This window comes from Watersipora subatra, chromosome 2 (assembly GCF_963576615.1).
Source record: "Watersipora subatra chromosome 2, tzWatSuba1.1, whole genome shotgun sequence".
In the NCBI taxonomy this organism is placed as follows: domain Eukaryota; kingdom Metazoa; phylum Bryozoa; class Gymnolaemata; order Cheilostomatida; family Watersiporidae; genus Watersipora; species Watersipora subatra.
Genome location: NC_088709.1, coordinates 57,105,103 through 57,119,563, shown reverse-complemented (window position 1 = coordinate 57,119,563; position 14,461 = coordinate 57,105,103). Strand labels below are relative to the sequence as shown.

Genomic DNA, 14,461 nt, shown 5'->3' with positions numbered 1-14,461 from the left:
CAAATGGCGCAAACAATTTCTGCAGCATTTTTCGACTATCGCAGGTGATCAACATGCTCCTCATGTTTATCAAATGATGATATGCACTTTTTCGAGCTAAGGTTAAAAAATTAAACTAATTTTAGGCTAAGTTGTGAGATATCAGTGGTCAAAATGACATCATTACAATAATACTGAAATAGAAGCGTAAGGACAATAAACACGGTTTTATTGAAATATATTTGTGAAATTATTTTGACGATTGAGGTTGCATGAAAGTGTAAACACAAGCACTTCGTGTTAACTACATCCCATTTGAGCCATTTTGGAGAGCGATTCCAACCTACCTCGTTTTTGTGACTGCTGCGATCAACTGTTCGTTTTTGAGCTTTTGAGCGCTTGTAATCACATTTCCACATATTTTGCCTCTACAACACAGCAGATTTAGACATGGTGAGCTTTTTGATACCAAATAACAGTAATGTGATTTTTGTTGCAAGTCAAGCTTTAATGGGCACCCATTATATCTTATCAGGTCAGTCTAGTCTTATGGTGTCATACCAAATACTAGGATGCTATAAATACCCTAAAGGAACTTAAAAACACCATCAATTAACTAACTTTTATAGAACTATGTTTTTAAAATTATGTCAAATTAAGTTGCGTTTTCCACAAACCTAAAACATTTTTTGTTTTGGATTTTTGTACCTCTTTATGCCGAAAATACCATATTGTTCCAAAATCAAACAACCACCAGTTAGTTTTACATAATATTCTTATCCGGTAAATTCTGAGTTTTTCCTTGAAGTGCATATTGTCATAATGTACATAATAGCTTACAGACAAAAGGATATATGAGCTAACAACATACAATGTGTTTATTTCAAGTGGTCCCATAATTAGGATCCCCACTGTAGTTACCGCACTCTTAGATATGCAATAAACTCAAAACCCAACAAAGTGTTTTCTTTCTTTGCATTCTTGTGCAACTAATGCAACTCAACTCATACAATCTTTTCATTAGACAAAACCATTTCCCATTCTACATAGTAACGATCAAACCTCACCATCACAAAGAAAATGTTATATGCCACAGAAAATAGGCCACATAATTTTTTACATTTGTCATATTTGCCATCGACACTGTCTGAAAAAACATATCGGGTTAAAAAATAAATTGTTTGTATTTTCATGCTTTGCGAACTAACAAAACTGTATTTAAAATTTCATTTATCAGAACAAATGAAAAACCTTCAAGAATTCCGAATTATCTATTTAAAGTGTAATGTGAATAATAGTGCTGTTGTTTAGATCTGGAGATCAGATGATTAACACGACCTGTTTTTCTGACTGTACAAAAGTACTATAGTAGTTTCCATTATCTTCCTCAAATCGTGACAAAGGTTAATTTTGTTGTTCTGTCTAGAGAATGCAACAAAAGGTTTCGCCTAACTGCTTTATTTCCTTCTACTAACAAACACGTAACAAAATAAATACAGTGGCAACAGAAATGACAATGATTACGATTTTCATGAGTGATAGTTGGCGTATTGCCAACTATTAGCAGACCAGTTAGTGACCAGACTAGTTATTGGCTTTGAGTTCGCGACTTTATGCATCTGGGTTGATTTCTGTTGCTGTACAAATCTTTAGTACCAAAAAGTCATTAGTTTCTCTCCTGTACAGCATATAAGCAAAATTGAATGCCACAATTTTTAACGTCATAACTATGAAACAATAATATAAATGATACAGTTTAACTGGAGGCATCAACAGCTTGTGTAACATCTGAGTTAGTTGGAAACTATATCTGTACTTAGAGTGTTACTAAAATAATGAGTGTCGAAGTTAGTCTGCTCTTTCAGCCACTTGAATTTTCTGTCTTTGAATACAACCACAATCTTGCCATAAAGAGACACATTGACTGTAATAACAACCAATATCCATGTGATGCTTGATGACTTTTTATGCAATTATGAATATTGGATTATCAAGAAGTCAAAATCTACTTTAGAGGGTAAAACCAGCTTTTATTCATCGTTTTAGTATTTGAAAAATGATATTTTAGATCAGAAACATTTACCTAGCAGTTATGAATAGTACCGCAGATTCTGGAGCTGCTACATCTCAGGTAACCCAGGCTTGAATTGCTCAGCTTTTTTTTTCTCTGCCCGAGTGATGTGATTTAGATGTTTTGCTTGATTGTAGTGTTTGATGTGGTGCAATCAATTAATTATATGAAGTTATTCTTACTGATAGCGTAGAGTCGTAGACACTTGCAAATAGGTACACCTTCATCAAGCTTTTTTACTTCGGTAATGCAAGGTCAGTATTAATATCATATTTTGTAAATACCTGGAGACTAGTGTTGTAAACATGATGATTAGAAAAGTGGTCTATAGATTCTGACACAGATTTGTACAACCTAAAGAGCAAAACTGTGCCACCTTTTGTTACAAAAAGTAAACCATGACAAGTCTGCCTAATATGACTGAAACTTAGTGGATGAAGTAAACTAAAAGTGAGCACCTATTAATTTGTTTAAGAATATTTGATTATATTATATTATTATCATTATTATTATTATTATCATACTGGGCAGCTCCAACTATTATTACGGACTGTCAATTTGACTAAACAAAAAATGACAATTGTCACAGACAATTTTGGTGCAATGATCCTGAACCAGTAACAGTAAATCTTAAAAACTCAAACTGCGATCTCAGGAGCGTATAATAACAGTCGTACATGCATACGCTCCAGAGGAAAAATTATCAAACGTGCAATTTTAGAGCTTGGATTACATACATATTTCACATTAATGGTTGCTATTTTGTATGAATTTTTGTCAGAATCAATAATATTTTTCCAACATTTTACTGGTAAGCAACATAGCTTTCGACAAAAATGGTGACCTAGCTTGAAGGACAATCTAGATATGTTATCTTGTCATAAATTATAGCATTTTATAAAAGTTGAAATAACTTTGTAAATTGGAATTGAAACATTGTGGCAGTTTACCTAGTGCCAAATCTTAGTTGTGCTTAAATAATCTCTTCCTTAAAAAGTCAATATTTTCAAGCACTATTCTGTTGCATTTGCCGAGCAGAAAGCAACTTAATCATATTGTACTTCAGCGTGACGACAAAGCCCTAACCATATTCTCAGTACATATAAATAATACTAGTGGTTTTTGAACACTATCAACTTTAATCGAAGACCATCTTCATGTTTTTTCTGCAAGTACACCCATGGAGCATAATCACCAACATGCATTCATTTAGAATAAACACACAAAGTTTTATTCAAAAGGAATTGAAAAGTTCAAAATTTATTTTAAATGCTGTCAATGTTATTAGGATGACTGAATATCCAAAACTCGCATATAATTTTCTTCTAGTAAAATCGATTGAGTTTTTAATTTTCTTAGTTTTTTAAAAACTATAGCCTAATTTTCAAAAGTTATGGTTTGCAGTTCAGGTCCTGTCTTGTTACCTTTGTAGCAGTTTACCACTAGCTGAAACGTAGAACAACAATGGTAATCCATAATATCTTATTACAAAGTGAAGGGGTCATTAAAAAAGAAATGTGAAGCAATGAATTTTGTCTGATCTACTTTGTTTCTAAATACTTTTTACTATGATTTTTTTCTCATTTAATTCTAGTTAGAAATTTTACTCTGTCATTCCACAAACTGATCTGCTACAATCGATTTGACAGCGTAAGCAATATAGGATCAAATGCCCTTCCTGTCACCACCAGCAGCTTTTTCTAAGAATTAGGCGCTAAACCATTGTTCAAAGGTCTAAAGGTCAAAGGTCATTCTATAAATATATCAAAGATATAAAGATATATTTAGGCTAAAATATATCTGAGAGCTTTAGCCAAATATGTTGCAGCAATGAGGTAAAGTCTGTTAGAGCATATATTATTCATTAGGACAAAGCATTGGTTGACTGCGGACCAAAATAATCAAAGCGGAAGTTCTTACAAAAAGCCAACATCATGATTCTTATCTATCTCAGATGATTGTAGGGCTGGAAAAGCATTTTCTAGAACCTTCACTTAGCTGAGACAGATGTCTGGCAAGTGAATTAAGGAAGGGCATTTCAAGTCAAGTTCATTGCATATAAACAACACGACATGTACGAGTTACTACATTTCCTTCAGAGATCAAACCTATCACACGCGCACAACATGGGTAAGTAGCATGCCGGATCTTTATCAATCTTATTTTATGTATAACTTTATAAATTTTAAATACAATTAAACTGCTACTTATTATCTCCTTACCTAACCAATTTTTTAACATCTTATAACAGTATTCAGCAAAATTTTGAATCAGAGGCTAAGTTTATTCCTAACGAGCACTGCTAAAAATTTTTTGAAACTTGATGCTTTATAATTGAATGTAACGAAGCTGGTAGAAATTAAAATTGAGCCTTTAAAACAAATATAAATATGGAGATGAGTTAAGATCAAATTTTACATAATTTATGTATTTCCCTAAGTATTATTTATAGTAAGCTACAGTATTTAGTACTACCACTGTTAACACCAATTCTATGCATTTTCAAACCTACACTTCCACTTGTATGTCTCTATGATAAAGTTACAATAAAGAACTCTTTTTACTGATTATTACTTTATGAGTTTAATTTCGTTACACATAATTTAGTTTTTTTCATTTATTACTTTAAATTATTTTTAATAATGTATTTGTTTCCACACTATGCTATTATCTATATTATATTATCTACCGGTTATATTTTTGGTAGAAGTTTGGGCTGTAGACCGAATTAGACAAGTTACAGTGTGTCCTTGTATGAATATTTAGTTCGTCTTATGAAGGTTTTAACACAACATGAAAGGCATCAAGACATTATTAAAAGGTACAATTTCATGGTTAGCTAATGACAAATTTCTTTCTAAGTGTAACTGTAAGAAATTGTAATAGTTTTGAGGGGAGCCACCAGATAAATGAGTCTTGCTACGCATCGCTTTGCTTTATGATAATAATGCCAACGGTGGATCATTGTGAGGGATGTCCAATGCAGTTTCTTTATTTAAAGTTGTCATTTTTTTGAAATCATCAACATTTTTAATTATTTGCATTAGGCAGTAGATTTAATTGATCAACATTAGTAAAAGCTTTCACTAGAATAATAAAACAAATATATCTTGCTTTTACAGATAGATTATTGACCTTGGCTATAATTTCAATAGAGATTCTTGGCTAAATGGCCGACATTATTTGCAGCAATTGTAATATCAAATCTCGATGAATTTTTTAACTAACATATAAATGTTAAGTAGTTGACCACAAAAAATCTAACATATGGAGATATTTGATAATTTTTATATTTTGTAAACTATAAAGAAAAGCTTCTAAATAACCATTTTTGTTGATTCAATGTCTATTGATCACCCATGTAGAGCGTATTTATTAAGCACACAAGTTTAGGGGCTCATTGGGTAAACAGTTTTAAAATATAATGGTATGATAGTCTTGCAATACTTGCCGTGCAAAAAATGTGTGATGTTATTTTTAAGTAAACATAGAAGATCCTGAAGCTAATGCAAACTGTTGCCTGTTAGTTATCATACTATAGTAAAAAATAAAGTCTCTACAAATTAGGCAATAGAAAAATTGTCACCGGTCCAACAAAAAATATTTTCCGATTCTCTGTTAGAGCCCACCAGACATTCAAAAACTCTTTTCATCCAATTATTGTAAAACTACTGTATAATGTACAGTAATGGCATGCTCCTGTCATGTTGTGACAATTCTTGGTAGTGTTCTCACGTTTTAGCAGAGAAACACACCACCAGGACTAGTTTTTTGTAAGTTACCTTGGGTGGACATAAAACTTATCGAGGGCTTTTTCTGGAACTGTCAGATTAGTCTGACAAAGCTGGTGGCCATTTCACTTGCCCAATGTGCGGAGGACAGGAAGACAGACATAGATCTTTAACATGCCCACATTGCCCACATTGTTAGTGTGGTACACGCGGCCTTCAAGTTATGGTCTAGATCTGAAAGACCCACCAATTAAAGGTTTAAAACTTGCTGGAGCTTTTTGTTAGACCAACATTAAGCAGGGCTCGAACCACCAACCCCATGGTTGATAGTCAAAGACACTACCACTAGGCCACTCTGACCCATCTACAATATATAGGCTTGGCTGAACTGGAGAAATTTAAATACGGATATAGTGGTACTTTCAGACTTAATTAATCTTGGAAAACCAGCTTTCTAACATACTATTTTTCTTGTTTTAGACAAACAAATAGCTGCGATTGCAGTCATTATTTGTTGGATGGTTGCCATGTCAACTTCCACTAACATTGCCAATGACAGAGAAGGTATCAAGCTAAGTCAAGATGGTGGCTACATTAATATCCTCATTGCTATCGATGATAAGGTTCCGGAAAACTTAGACATCATCGAAAAACTGCAGGTATAATTAATTGGTGATAATATTGTGTATACACTAGTTTTCTGTCTGGTTGTGATGCGGAGAAAACCTTAAATACTAACTGCAACTGAGTGTTTTTGTCTATGAACATAGAATAAATCATAATAAGAGGCGCTATATTGAATAATATATGAGCATAACACATATTATATACATAATATATGCGTACGAGGTATTTAGAATGAAACCTAATCACATGTGCATGATTTATGTAAATACTAAATCACTCCAACGCCGTTTGTCGCATTTCAATGTTTTAAGATAAAAGCTTGTAGAGCCATCTCCGTTAACTAGCAATTTATTCCGATTAAAATACACATTGAAACATTGTCACTCGTATCATGCAGTGTTTTACAGGAAATTTTTAACGCAACTATCTAGCAACTTGTGGCATAACCATTATTATTAATATTTGTAAAAAGGTTCTTTCGTATTTGCATCAAAAGTGTATTTAAAACTTTAGCAAAGGTTCATATCAAAAGCAACGTCGAGATTACTATTGCTAATTTTTAATCTTAAAAAAGAATTTGAGTAATAAATGCAGAGCTTGGAATTGAAATTTAACGTCTGGAGCAAAATTAAAACTTAATAAAACAAAGTCCTAAATGTTAGTTCATGCAATTACGATAGCAACAATAACAGTGATAACAATGATAGCAACAAAAGCGAGACAGAAATTAAAAACGGGCTACCAAGTACTATTACGCCGTGCTCACTATACATGTACCTATAGGTATATATATACTGTAAGGAAATGTAAATTAATCTACCTTCTTGTAATTAAACTGACAGTAAAATTAGTATTACGAAACTACCAGTTGCATTTAACAACTAGGATATTAACACTTGTTCAGAAAATCTATTGTTCCCAGCTGCATCTGACATAGAAGACCAATGTTCTTCTTGTGTATTGACAATATGCCATGAAAACAGAATACAAAATTAAACTGAGTGGCCATGTTGGTGCCGTTTAACTTTCTTACCAGACGCATCATTTAATTTTAATTTTAATTAGCATCATTTAATCCGCACATTTTATTTTTATTTTGTTATAAACATGCCCTAGTTTAGACCCAGAGAACTTGATCAAAGTTGAACAAAAAATTACTCACTTGATCTCATTTAGATCAAGTGAGTGATTTTTTGTTATGTAGATGAACAATCATTTCCAAATGATCCCATGAATGCTAATTAGGGGAGTGAGTGACAAGCTGACAAGGAACTTAGCTTGCCAATGTGCTGTGGGAGTTTTGTAATTTCATAATGACTAAAACTTTTGAATTGCATAACCATTCAAACTTTGATTCTTGGAATAGCTTTATTTACTATGTTTCCATGACTTGCATAATCCGGATGATTCACATAATTGGGGGTCCTACCACACAAAGTTGTTGTCAGAATAGTCACTTTTAAAATCACTGTTGTCACTTTTAAAATCACTGTCGTCACTTTTAAAATCACTGTCACCTTTTTCAAGTTGGTAACCAAAACAACCTCTTTCTTCACATTTGTTATTTTAATACAAATATCCATTCTGGTGGCACCGGGTTGCGTTAAAAACCTGAAACTTGCTCAGCTTAAACTTCTGCTAACTAAAAGCATAGCTCAACCAGCGACCTTCACAAACTTATTAGTGATGTTTGGGAGCGTTGCTGATTACTCCGCGAAGAGTGACAGCCGTCTTAGGTTTTTAGGGCTACATTTCTTGCACTGAAAATAGACCGAGATTGTCTTTAATAATCACTGTCAGTCACAGACTTGGAAACAGATTTGCTGTCAATGTCGTGGCATTCCATTGCTGTTTACTTTAATTATTTGGCAGTCTATAAATGCTGGGCCAGATGCTTCAAACCATAACTAGTGAAGTTTCGGTTGAACCTGTTGATTTTTGGACAAATAATAAGTTAGTAAAGGCACGGCTACACGTAACAAATTTTTCGTTGGTTCTAACTGAAATCAAGAAATGATTGAAACACACAGAATTATTCTGCGCCGCTAGAATTGTGCTAGCAAGCACGATTCTAGCAGCTTTTGCAATTAGTATAGTCCAAGAGACGTAAAATTACACACAATAAAAGTATAAGTGCAATTCAACATAGTACACACGATGCAACTGCTTAGATTGCGTTATTGCATGTATTTATTGTTTGGACGCTATAGCTACAAAATGTTTATTTTTTAATTATATTTCCTTTTTAGCAGCAAGTTTTGTGGTAAAAATGTTGCCATCTTTAGCGCAATTAAGTCAGTTGCATCATATTTACTATGGTGAATTTTCTTAATAATTTTCTTGCGTGTCGCATTATGTTCTCAGACTACATTTATTTTAAAATTTGCTAGAGCCATGCTCGATAACCAACAATAGCGCAACTTAAACAGTTACATCGTGTGTTCTATGTTGAATTGCTTTCGTAGTTTTATTGTGCGTCGCAATACATGTCTTGGACTATACTAATTGCTAAAACTGCTAGAATCGTGCTCGCTAATAGTTTGTTTAATCTGTTAAAAGCGTTTTGTCGACGAACTCGGTGGGCATGCACAGCTCAAATAATTCTGTGAATTTTGACCGATTAATTCTGCGTTTTTCGTGATTTCTGCCAGAACTCTGAACCAACGAAAAATTCATTACGTGTAGCCGTACATTTAGTAATCTTTCTTACACAATCATCGTCACCTACGTTGATAAATGGTCGTCTCGTCTGTCACTTTTTAAATATCCATGTCGTCGGGTCGTCAGAATCGTCACAAAACATGGGAGGACCCCCATAATTCGAACGATCCGCAAGTTGAGTTACTTAGCAATCGAACGTTTCAATGAACACCTGGCGATGCGGGTTTAACACCAGAACGTGACCCCATAGGTCAAGTATTAGCCTAATTAATGACTCTATAAATAGCTAAGCAATCTTGTCACGCTTAGCAGTGATCGTTCAGAACGTTGGCGCATTGAGACTGCTAAAATCGAAATAAAAACGGCTGAAGCGTGAAAATGTTTTTAATGTAACAGCCATCGATATTTTAATGCGCATTAATCACAAGTACCGTTTCCATGATTTGCAAGCACGATGGATTCGATAAAGTTTTGCGGATCGCAAAACTCGCTTAGTTTGCGAATTTATGCGGATAGCTTGCAGATTTATGCCGTTTCCATGACGCGGATAACTTGCGGATTGGCTCTAATTTGCGAATTATTCGGGTCATGGAAACGCAGTGATTATGCCATAAGCAGACTATAAGGAAATAAGCTGTAAACTGTAGGGAGTAGGATAAAGGTATGGCCACACGTAACAATTTTTTTCTGGTTCTGACCAAAATCACAAAATGAACAAAAAACACAAAATTATTCGACCAAAATTCACAGAATTGTCAGAGCTGTGCATGCACACCGAAATTGTCGTCAAAACGTTTCTAATTTGCTAAACGAATTATTAGCTAGCAATATTCTAGCAGCTTGTGAAATACATATAGTCAAAGACTCGTATTACGACACAATAAAGGTACCAGCGCATTTCGACACAGTACATACGATGCAACTGCCTAGATTGCGCTATTGCTGATTTTTGTCGCTTGGACACTATGGCTACAAATCGTTTCTCTTTTAATAATAACAATTTTTTTAGCAGAAAAAGTTCCTTTGTAGAAAGAGAGCAATTAGCGCAATCATTAGCGCCATCAAGACAGCTGCATCATATTTACTACGACAAATCGATTTAGAATTTTTCTTGCGTGTCGCGTTAAGTGCCTCAGACTATATAAAGTGCAAAAGCTGCTAGAATCATGCTCGATAATTATCTATTTAGCCAATTAGAAGAGTTTTGTCGACGACTTCGGTATGCATGCACAGCTCTGACAGTTCTGTGAATTTCAGCCAAATAATTCTGTTTTTCATTCCTTTCGTGATTTTGGTCAGAATAAATGAACAAATCCGTACCTTACCGTACAAGCCGTACCTTAAGAGTCCCAATTAAAGCCGGTATTGCTGAAAGCAACATGCCAACAAAAAATTTATAATGTTCGCAGCATGACCCTAAATTGTGGCAGGGGTCATGACCTTGAAATGTGGAAGGTTTTATCAATCAAAAATAAGTGATGAGCAAACGAACTCATTTACCATGGACATAACATAAAAATAGATTGTTATCTATCTAGGGAAAACAACCTTCAGTTGTCAGCAAGATAATATCTGATGCTAAACAAATTTGATGGGATCTCATAGAAAGTCTTTCCTAATTTATATAACTTACATTCTTTGAAAATTAATGGACTAAACTTGGTGTTTCAACCAGAATGATGACATGTGGTGAACATCATCTGATAAGGAAGCGCAAGCATGTCTATTTTATTTACACAATGAATATTTCAACAGGATAAACATGACACGAAAGGGAATCAAAACATGATACCTAAAAAGATTGCCATGGTTGGCAGCACATAACGACCATTTTAGTAACAGGTTTTTGCTTTTATTTTCACCAGGCCTATCTGAGCAATGCATCAAAGATTCTAAATCAAGCAACAAAGAACCGATTATACATCAAGAATGCAACGATTGTGGTTCCAGCTGGATGGATGGACCAGCAAAACTGGGTTCAGGTTAGTTTGTTCATTAACTGCTTTAAAACTGAAGCTACGTGAAAGCTACTTCAAAACATTACAGGCCAGAGCTTGTGTTTCAAGAAGTTTGAGCAAAAATCTAAAAAAATTGAAAGAATAAAATATGATTAATTTGTCAACTTGTGAAATCTTTGACCTCGCACGTAAGAAAACTGTCACTGATCACCTTTTAAAATGCATGTTAACCTTTTTATGTAATGGATAAGTTTTGTTCCGTTGAAAAATGGCATCTCAAGAGATAACGCACTCGGGCACTTTTTACATTGGAGTTTAGGGAGGGTATATATTTGGCAAAGTTAACCGAGTCCAGTAATTTGTAGCGCATGTACAAAAGACATAGATATGTAATTCAAATACAATATTGCATAACAGTTAGCTTTATGTTGTTGCGATGACTGATGCACATCTGATCAAAATATATTAGTGCTTGAATAGAAAAGAAGTTCTCAAATTGAGCAATCTGAAAAATAAACTTTGAAATGGATTATGCAAAACATGCTTACTTCCCTAGTGTTAACGTAAAAACTTCATAGGCATTTAAAAAAAAGATCACCAAGCAACTGAGATTGATCATGGTAGCACATTTGTTTAAATTCAAATTTAACTATTCTCTAATAATGAGCTGCCATAAGTACCAAGGCTGATCATACCCATTGAGGAAGCTAATTGCATAAATCTCTAAGCTCAGATGAGATACTGACATCCTAAGGGTCATAAAGTTAAAAAGTGTGTGCCATGATTTTTTTTCAGATTTTGCAACAATATGTTGACAGGGATGTTAAACCATAACTGTCACCGTCCCAAGTAGAAGTTTTTCAAATAGCAAATCAGCTTTGCTGATCACTATGGTTACACTATTTTTTATAATTATTGCCTTAATAAAAAAATTACAACCAGTTTGGGGATTAATTTGCATCAGGCCTTGAAAACCATGTCATTCAGAAGGCTTTGGATATTTAGCGCACAGGCTATCATTAATTTTTTGGCGTAACCTAGTTTAAAATTGACCCAATAACAACGCTAGCTTACGATAAAATCGAGCTTTTTGAGCTCAATTTGTTGGCGTTCAGCCTATTAAACATCTTGTAACAAGCTACAAGCAATGTTGAATGGCTGATTTACCTTTCAGAAAAGACTGAGATCATTTTGAAGGCTGAATTTAGAAAATAATGGGTTTCAAGACGCCCGTCTCTATAATTCTAGATCGGCCTAAACATCCCCAATTTCCGTCCCTAAAAAGCTAATTTACATCACATATTTATGGGCGGGGCTTGTAGCGTAGTTTGCGACACTGATATTGAATCGCTGTAAAAACCCTTACAAAACAAAAATGACTTTGAAAGTTAGTGGGACCAATCTTTATTTTGAGTACAAAATCGGAATCAGTGTGTCTGATTTACCTATGAAAAAAACAATGAAAGCTGTCCGTGGCAATTATGGTTTAAGGTGCTTTGAATCTGTTAGTGAAATGTGAGATAGAATTTTATGTTTGGTTCAAAAGTTTTTTCAGTAAACTCTGAATGATTCTTCCATGGTATTAGTAATCATTTGTTTATAAAACTTGAAAACTAGCAAGCTAGTGAGCCAGCTTTGTTTGCTAGCTAACCAAGTTAGTTAGCAAACTATGATATGAGTTTGTGCATGAAGAGACTTAATCTTTGGTGTTTGTCTCTAAAATCTTCATGGCATGACGTAAAGAATATTGACAAGTGCCAAGTATGGTTAACTGCTGCCAGATTTTATCTGCTGTGGTAGACTAGATTATAGTTGTATAACAGCTGCTTTCTGCTGTGTGAATAAAATTAATGAACTGATAAGTACAAAGTAGTTGAAAGCTTTACAGGCAGTAGTGCATAGACCATGCCTTCAGCGATAGCCATGGATGCCATAGCCATGGATAGCCTTCAGTCTATGCAAACCAAATATATATAAATAGTTTATTAGTTTATAGCCCGAGATGGATTTTTTTAAAAGAGCAGGTGACAAAAATTTATTGCCTATAAAATATCAGATGATGCTAGGACGGTCGATTTGGCATCATCTGTCTTGGCATCCTATTTCTAACCTAAAATAGGATGCCAAGACAGATTTCTATTTTTATTCTGACCGAAATACTTATAACTTTTTGCAATAGACATAAAACATTCATTGGTGTGCTATTACTAAAAATGCCGGTTGATCATTTTGAGAATGTGTTGACAACTTCCAATCATATAAAATATTTTTGTCCGAGTCATATTCCCCTATTTATTTTTGAAAAATTAGATAAATCAATATTAACTTTCTATTATACATAGCAACTAACTGAGATGAAAAATTGTACAAGTTATTGAAAGAAAATTCATAGCAATTTATTATGACATAGTAATAAATCATAATTATGAGTATTTAATACATATTACAAACTACAGCCAGCGGAAAATGAAACATTCGAGAGAGCCCGAATACTGATAGCGCAGAAAAATCTAGCATATGGAGACACTCCTTACACACTACAGCCACGAGGATGTGGAGAGGAAGGAGACTACATACACTTAACTCCAAATTTTCTAACCACCTCTCAAACTATACGACATCCCTACAGACCTGGTAGGTTGAAGTTTTTCAATTTTATTCTTTCACACTCTTAACCACTGTGTTTCTGCGCTTTAAATGAGTTCGGAGTTGCCCGCTGCCAGCTAATTTGTTCCCCATTGTTTCAATAATTCAGATATATTCTGAAGACCTTCGCAAAATTTGCGATATATTCTGCAAAACTGTATTTGTATTCGGAGTTGCCCGCTGCCAGCTAATTTGTCAATTCAGCTAATTTCAGGGAGTTGGAGTTGCGCTATAGATATTTCCAAGATTCCCGATGTATCCCTCAAAACAAAACATGTTGAAGTGTATTGGCTTTTGGGTCATCATAAGCTTTCAATTCATACTTAGACAGCTAGTTGCAGTTAATAGTAATTTTTTCAACCAGCAATGAGTGATCAAAAATGATCAATTAGGAGCAAAAGACCCAAGTTAGTGTTAATTAGTTATTTTGTCAACATTGTACAAGAAACATGTGAATAAGAGCGATAAGGAACAGGAGTTATTGTTATTATTTTTCAAAGGTGATAGATACTGTAATAAGGTTGATACTGTAATAAGGTTGATACTGTAATAAGGTTGATACCGTAATAAGGTTGATACCGTAATAAGGTTGATACCGTAATAAGGTTGATACCGTAATAAGGTTGATACCGTAATAAGGTTGATACCGTAATAAGGTTGATACCGTAATAAGGTTGATACCGTAATAAGGTTGATACCGTAATAAGGTTGATACCGTAATAAGGTTGATACCGTAATAAGGTTGATACTGTAATAAGGTTGATACTGTAATAAGGTTGATATAAGTA

At 34.1% G+C, this 14,461-nt stretch overlaps 2 protein-coding genes across 3 annotated transcripts in view; one reads left to right on the top strand and one right to left on the bottom strand.

Annotated features, from left to right (window-relative positions):
• The window catches only part of LOC137387006 (calcium-activated chloride channel regulator 1-like), a 261,390-nt gene that overhangs the window by 112,667 nt on the left and 134,262 nt on the right, over positions 1-14,461 (bottom strand). The gene's annotated exons all lie outside the window — the stretch shown is intronic.
• LOC137387008 (calcium-activated chloride channel regulator 1-like) overlaps positions 4,015-14,461 on the top strand; it is a 58,177-nt gene continuing 47,730 nt past the window's right edge. The window contains exons 1-4 of the mRNA XM_068073285.1: positions 4,015-4,180; positions 6,262-6,440; positions 10,935-11,051; positions 13,484-13,661. Coding sequence (XP_067929386.1) covers positions 4,123-4,180; positions 6,262-6,440; positions 10,935-11,051; positions 13,484-13,661 — 532 coding nt within the window. The 5' untranslated portion in view covers positions 4,015-4,122. The remainder of the gene's footprint in view (positions 4,181-6,261; positions 6,441-10,934; positions 11,052-13,483; positions 13,662-14,461) is intronic.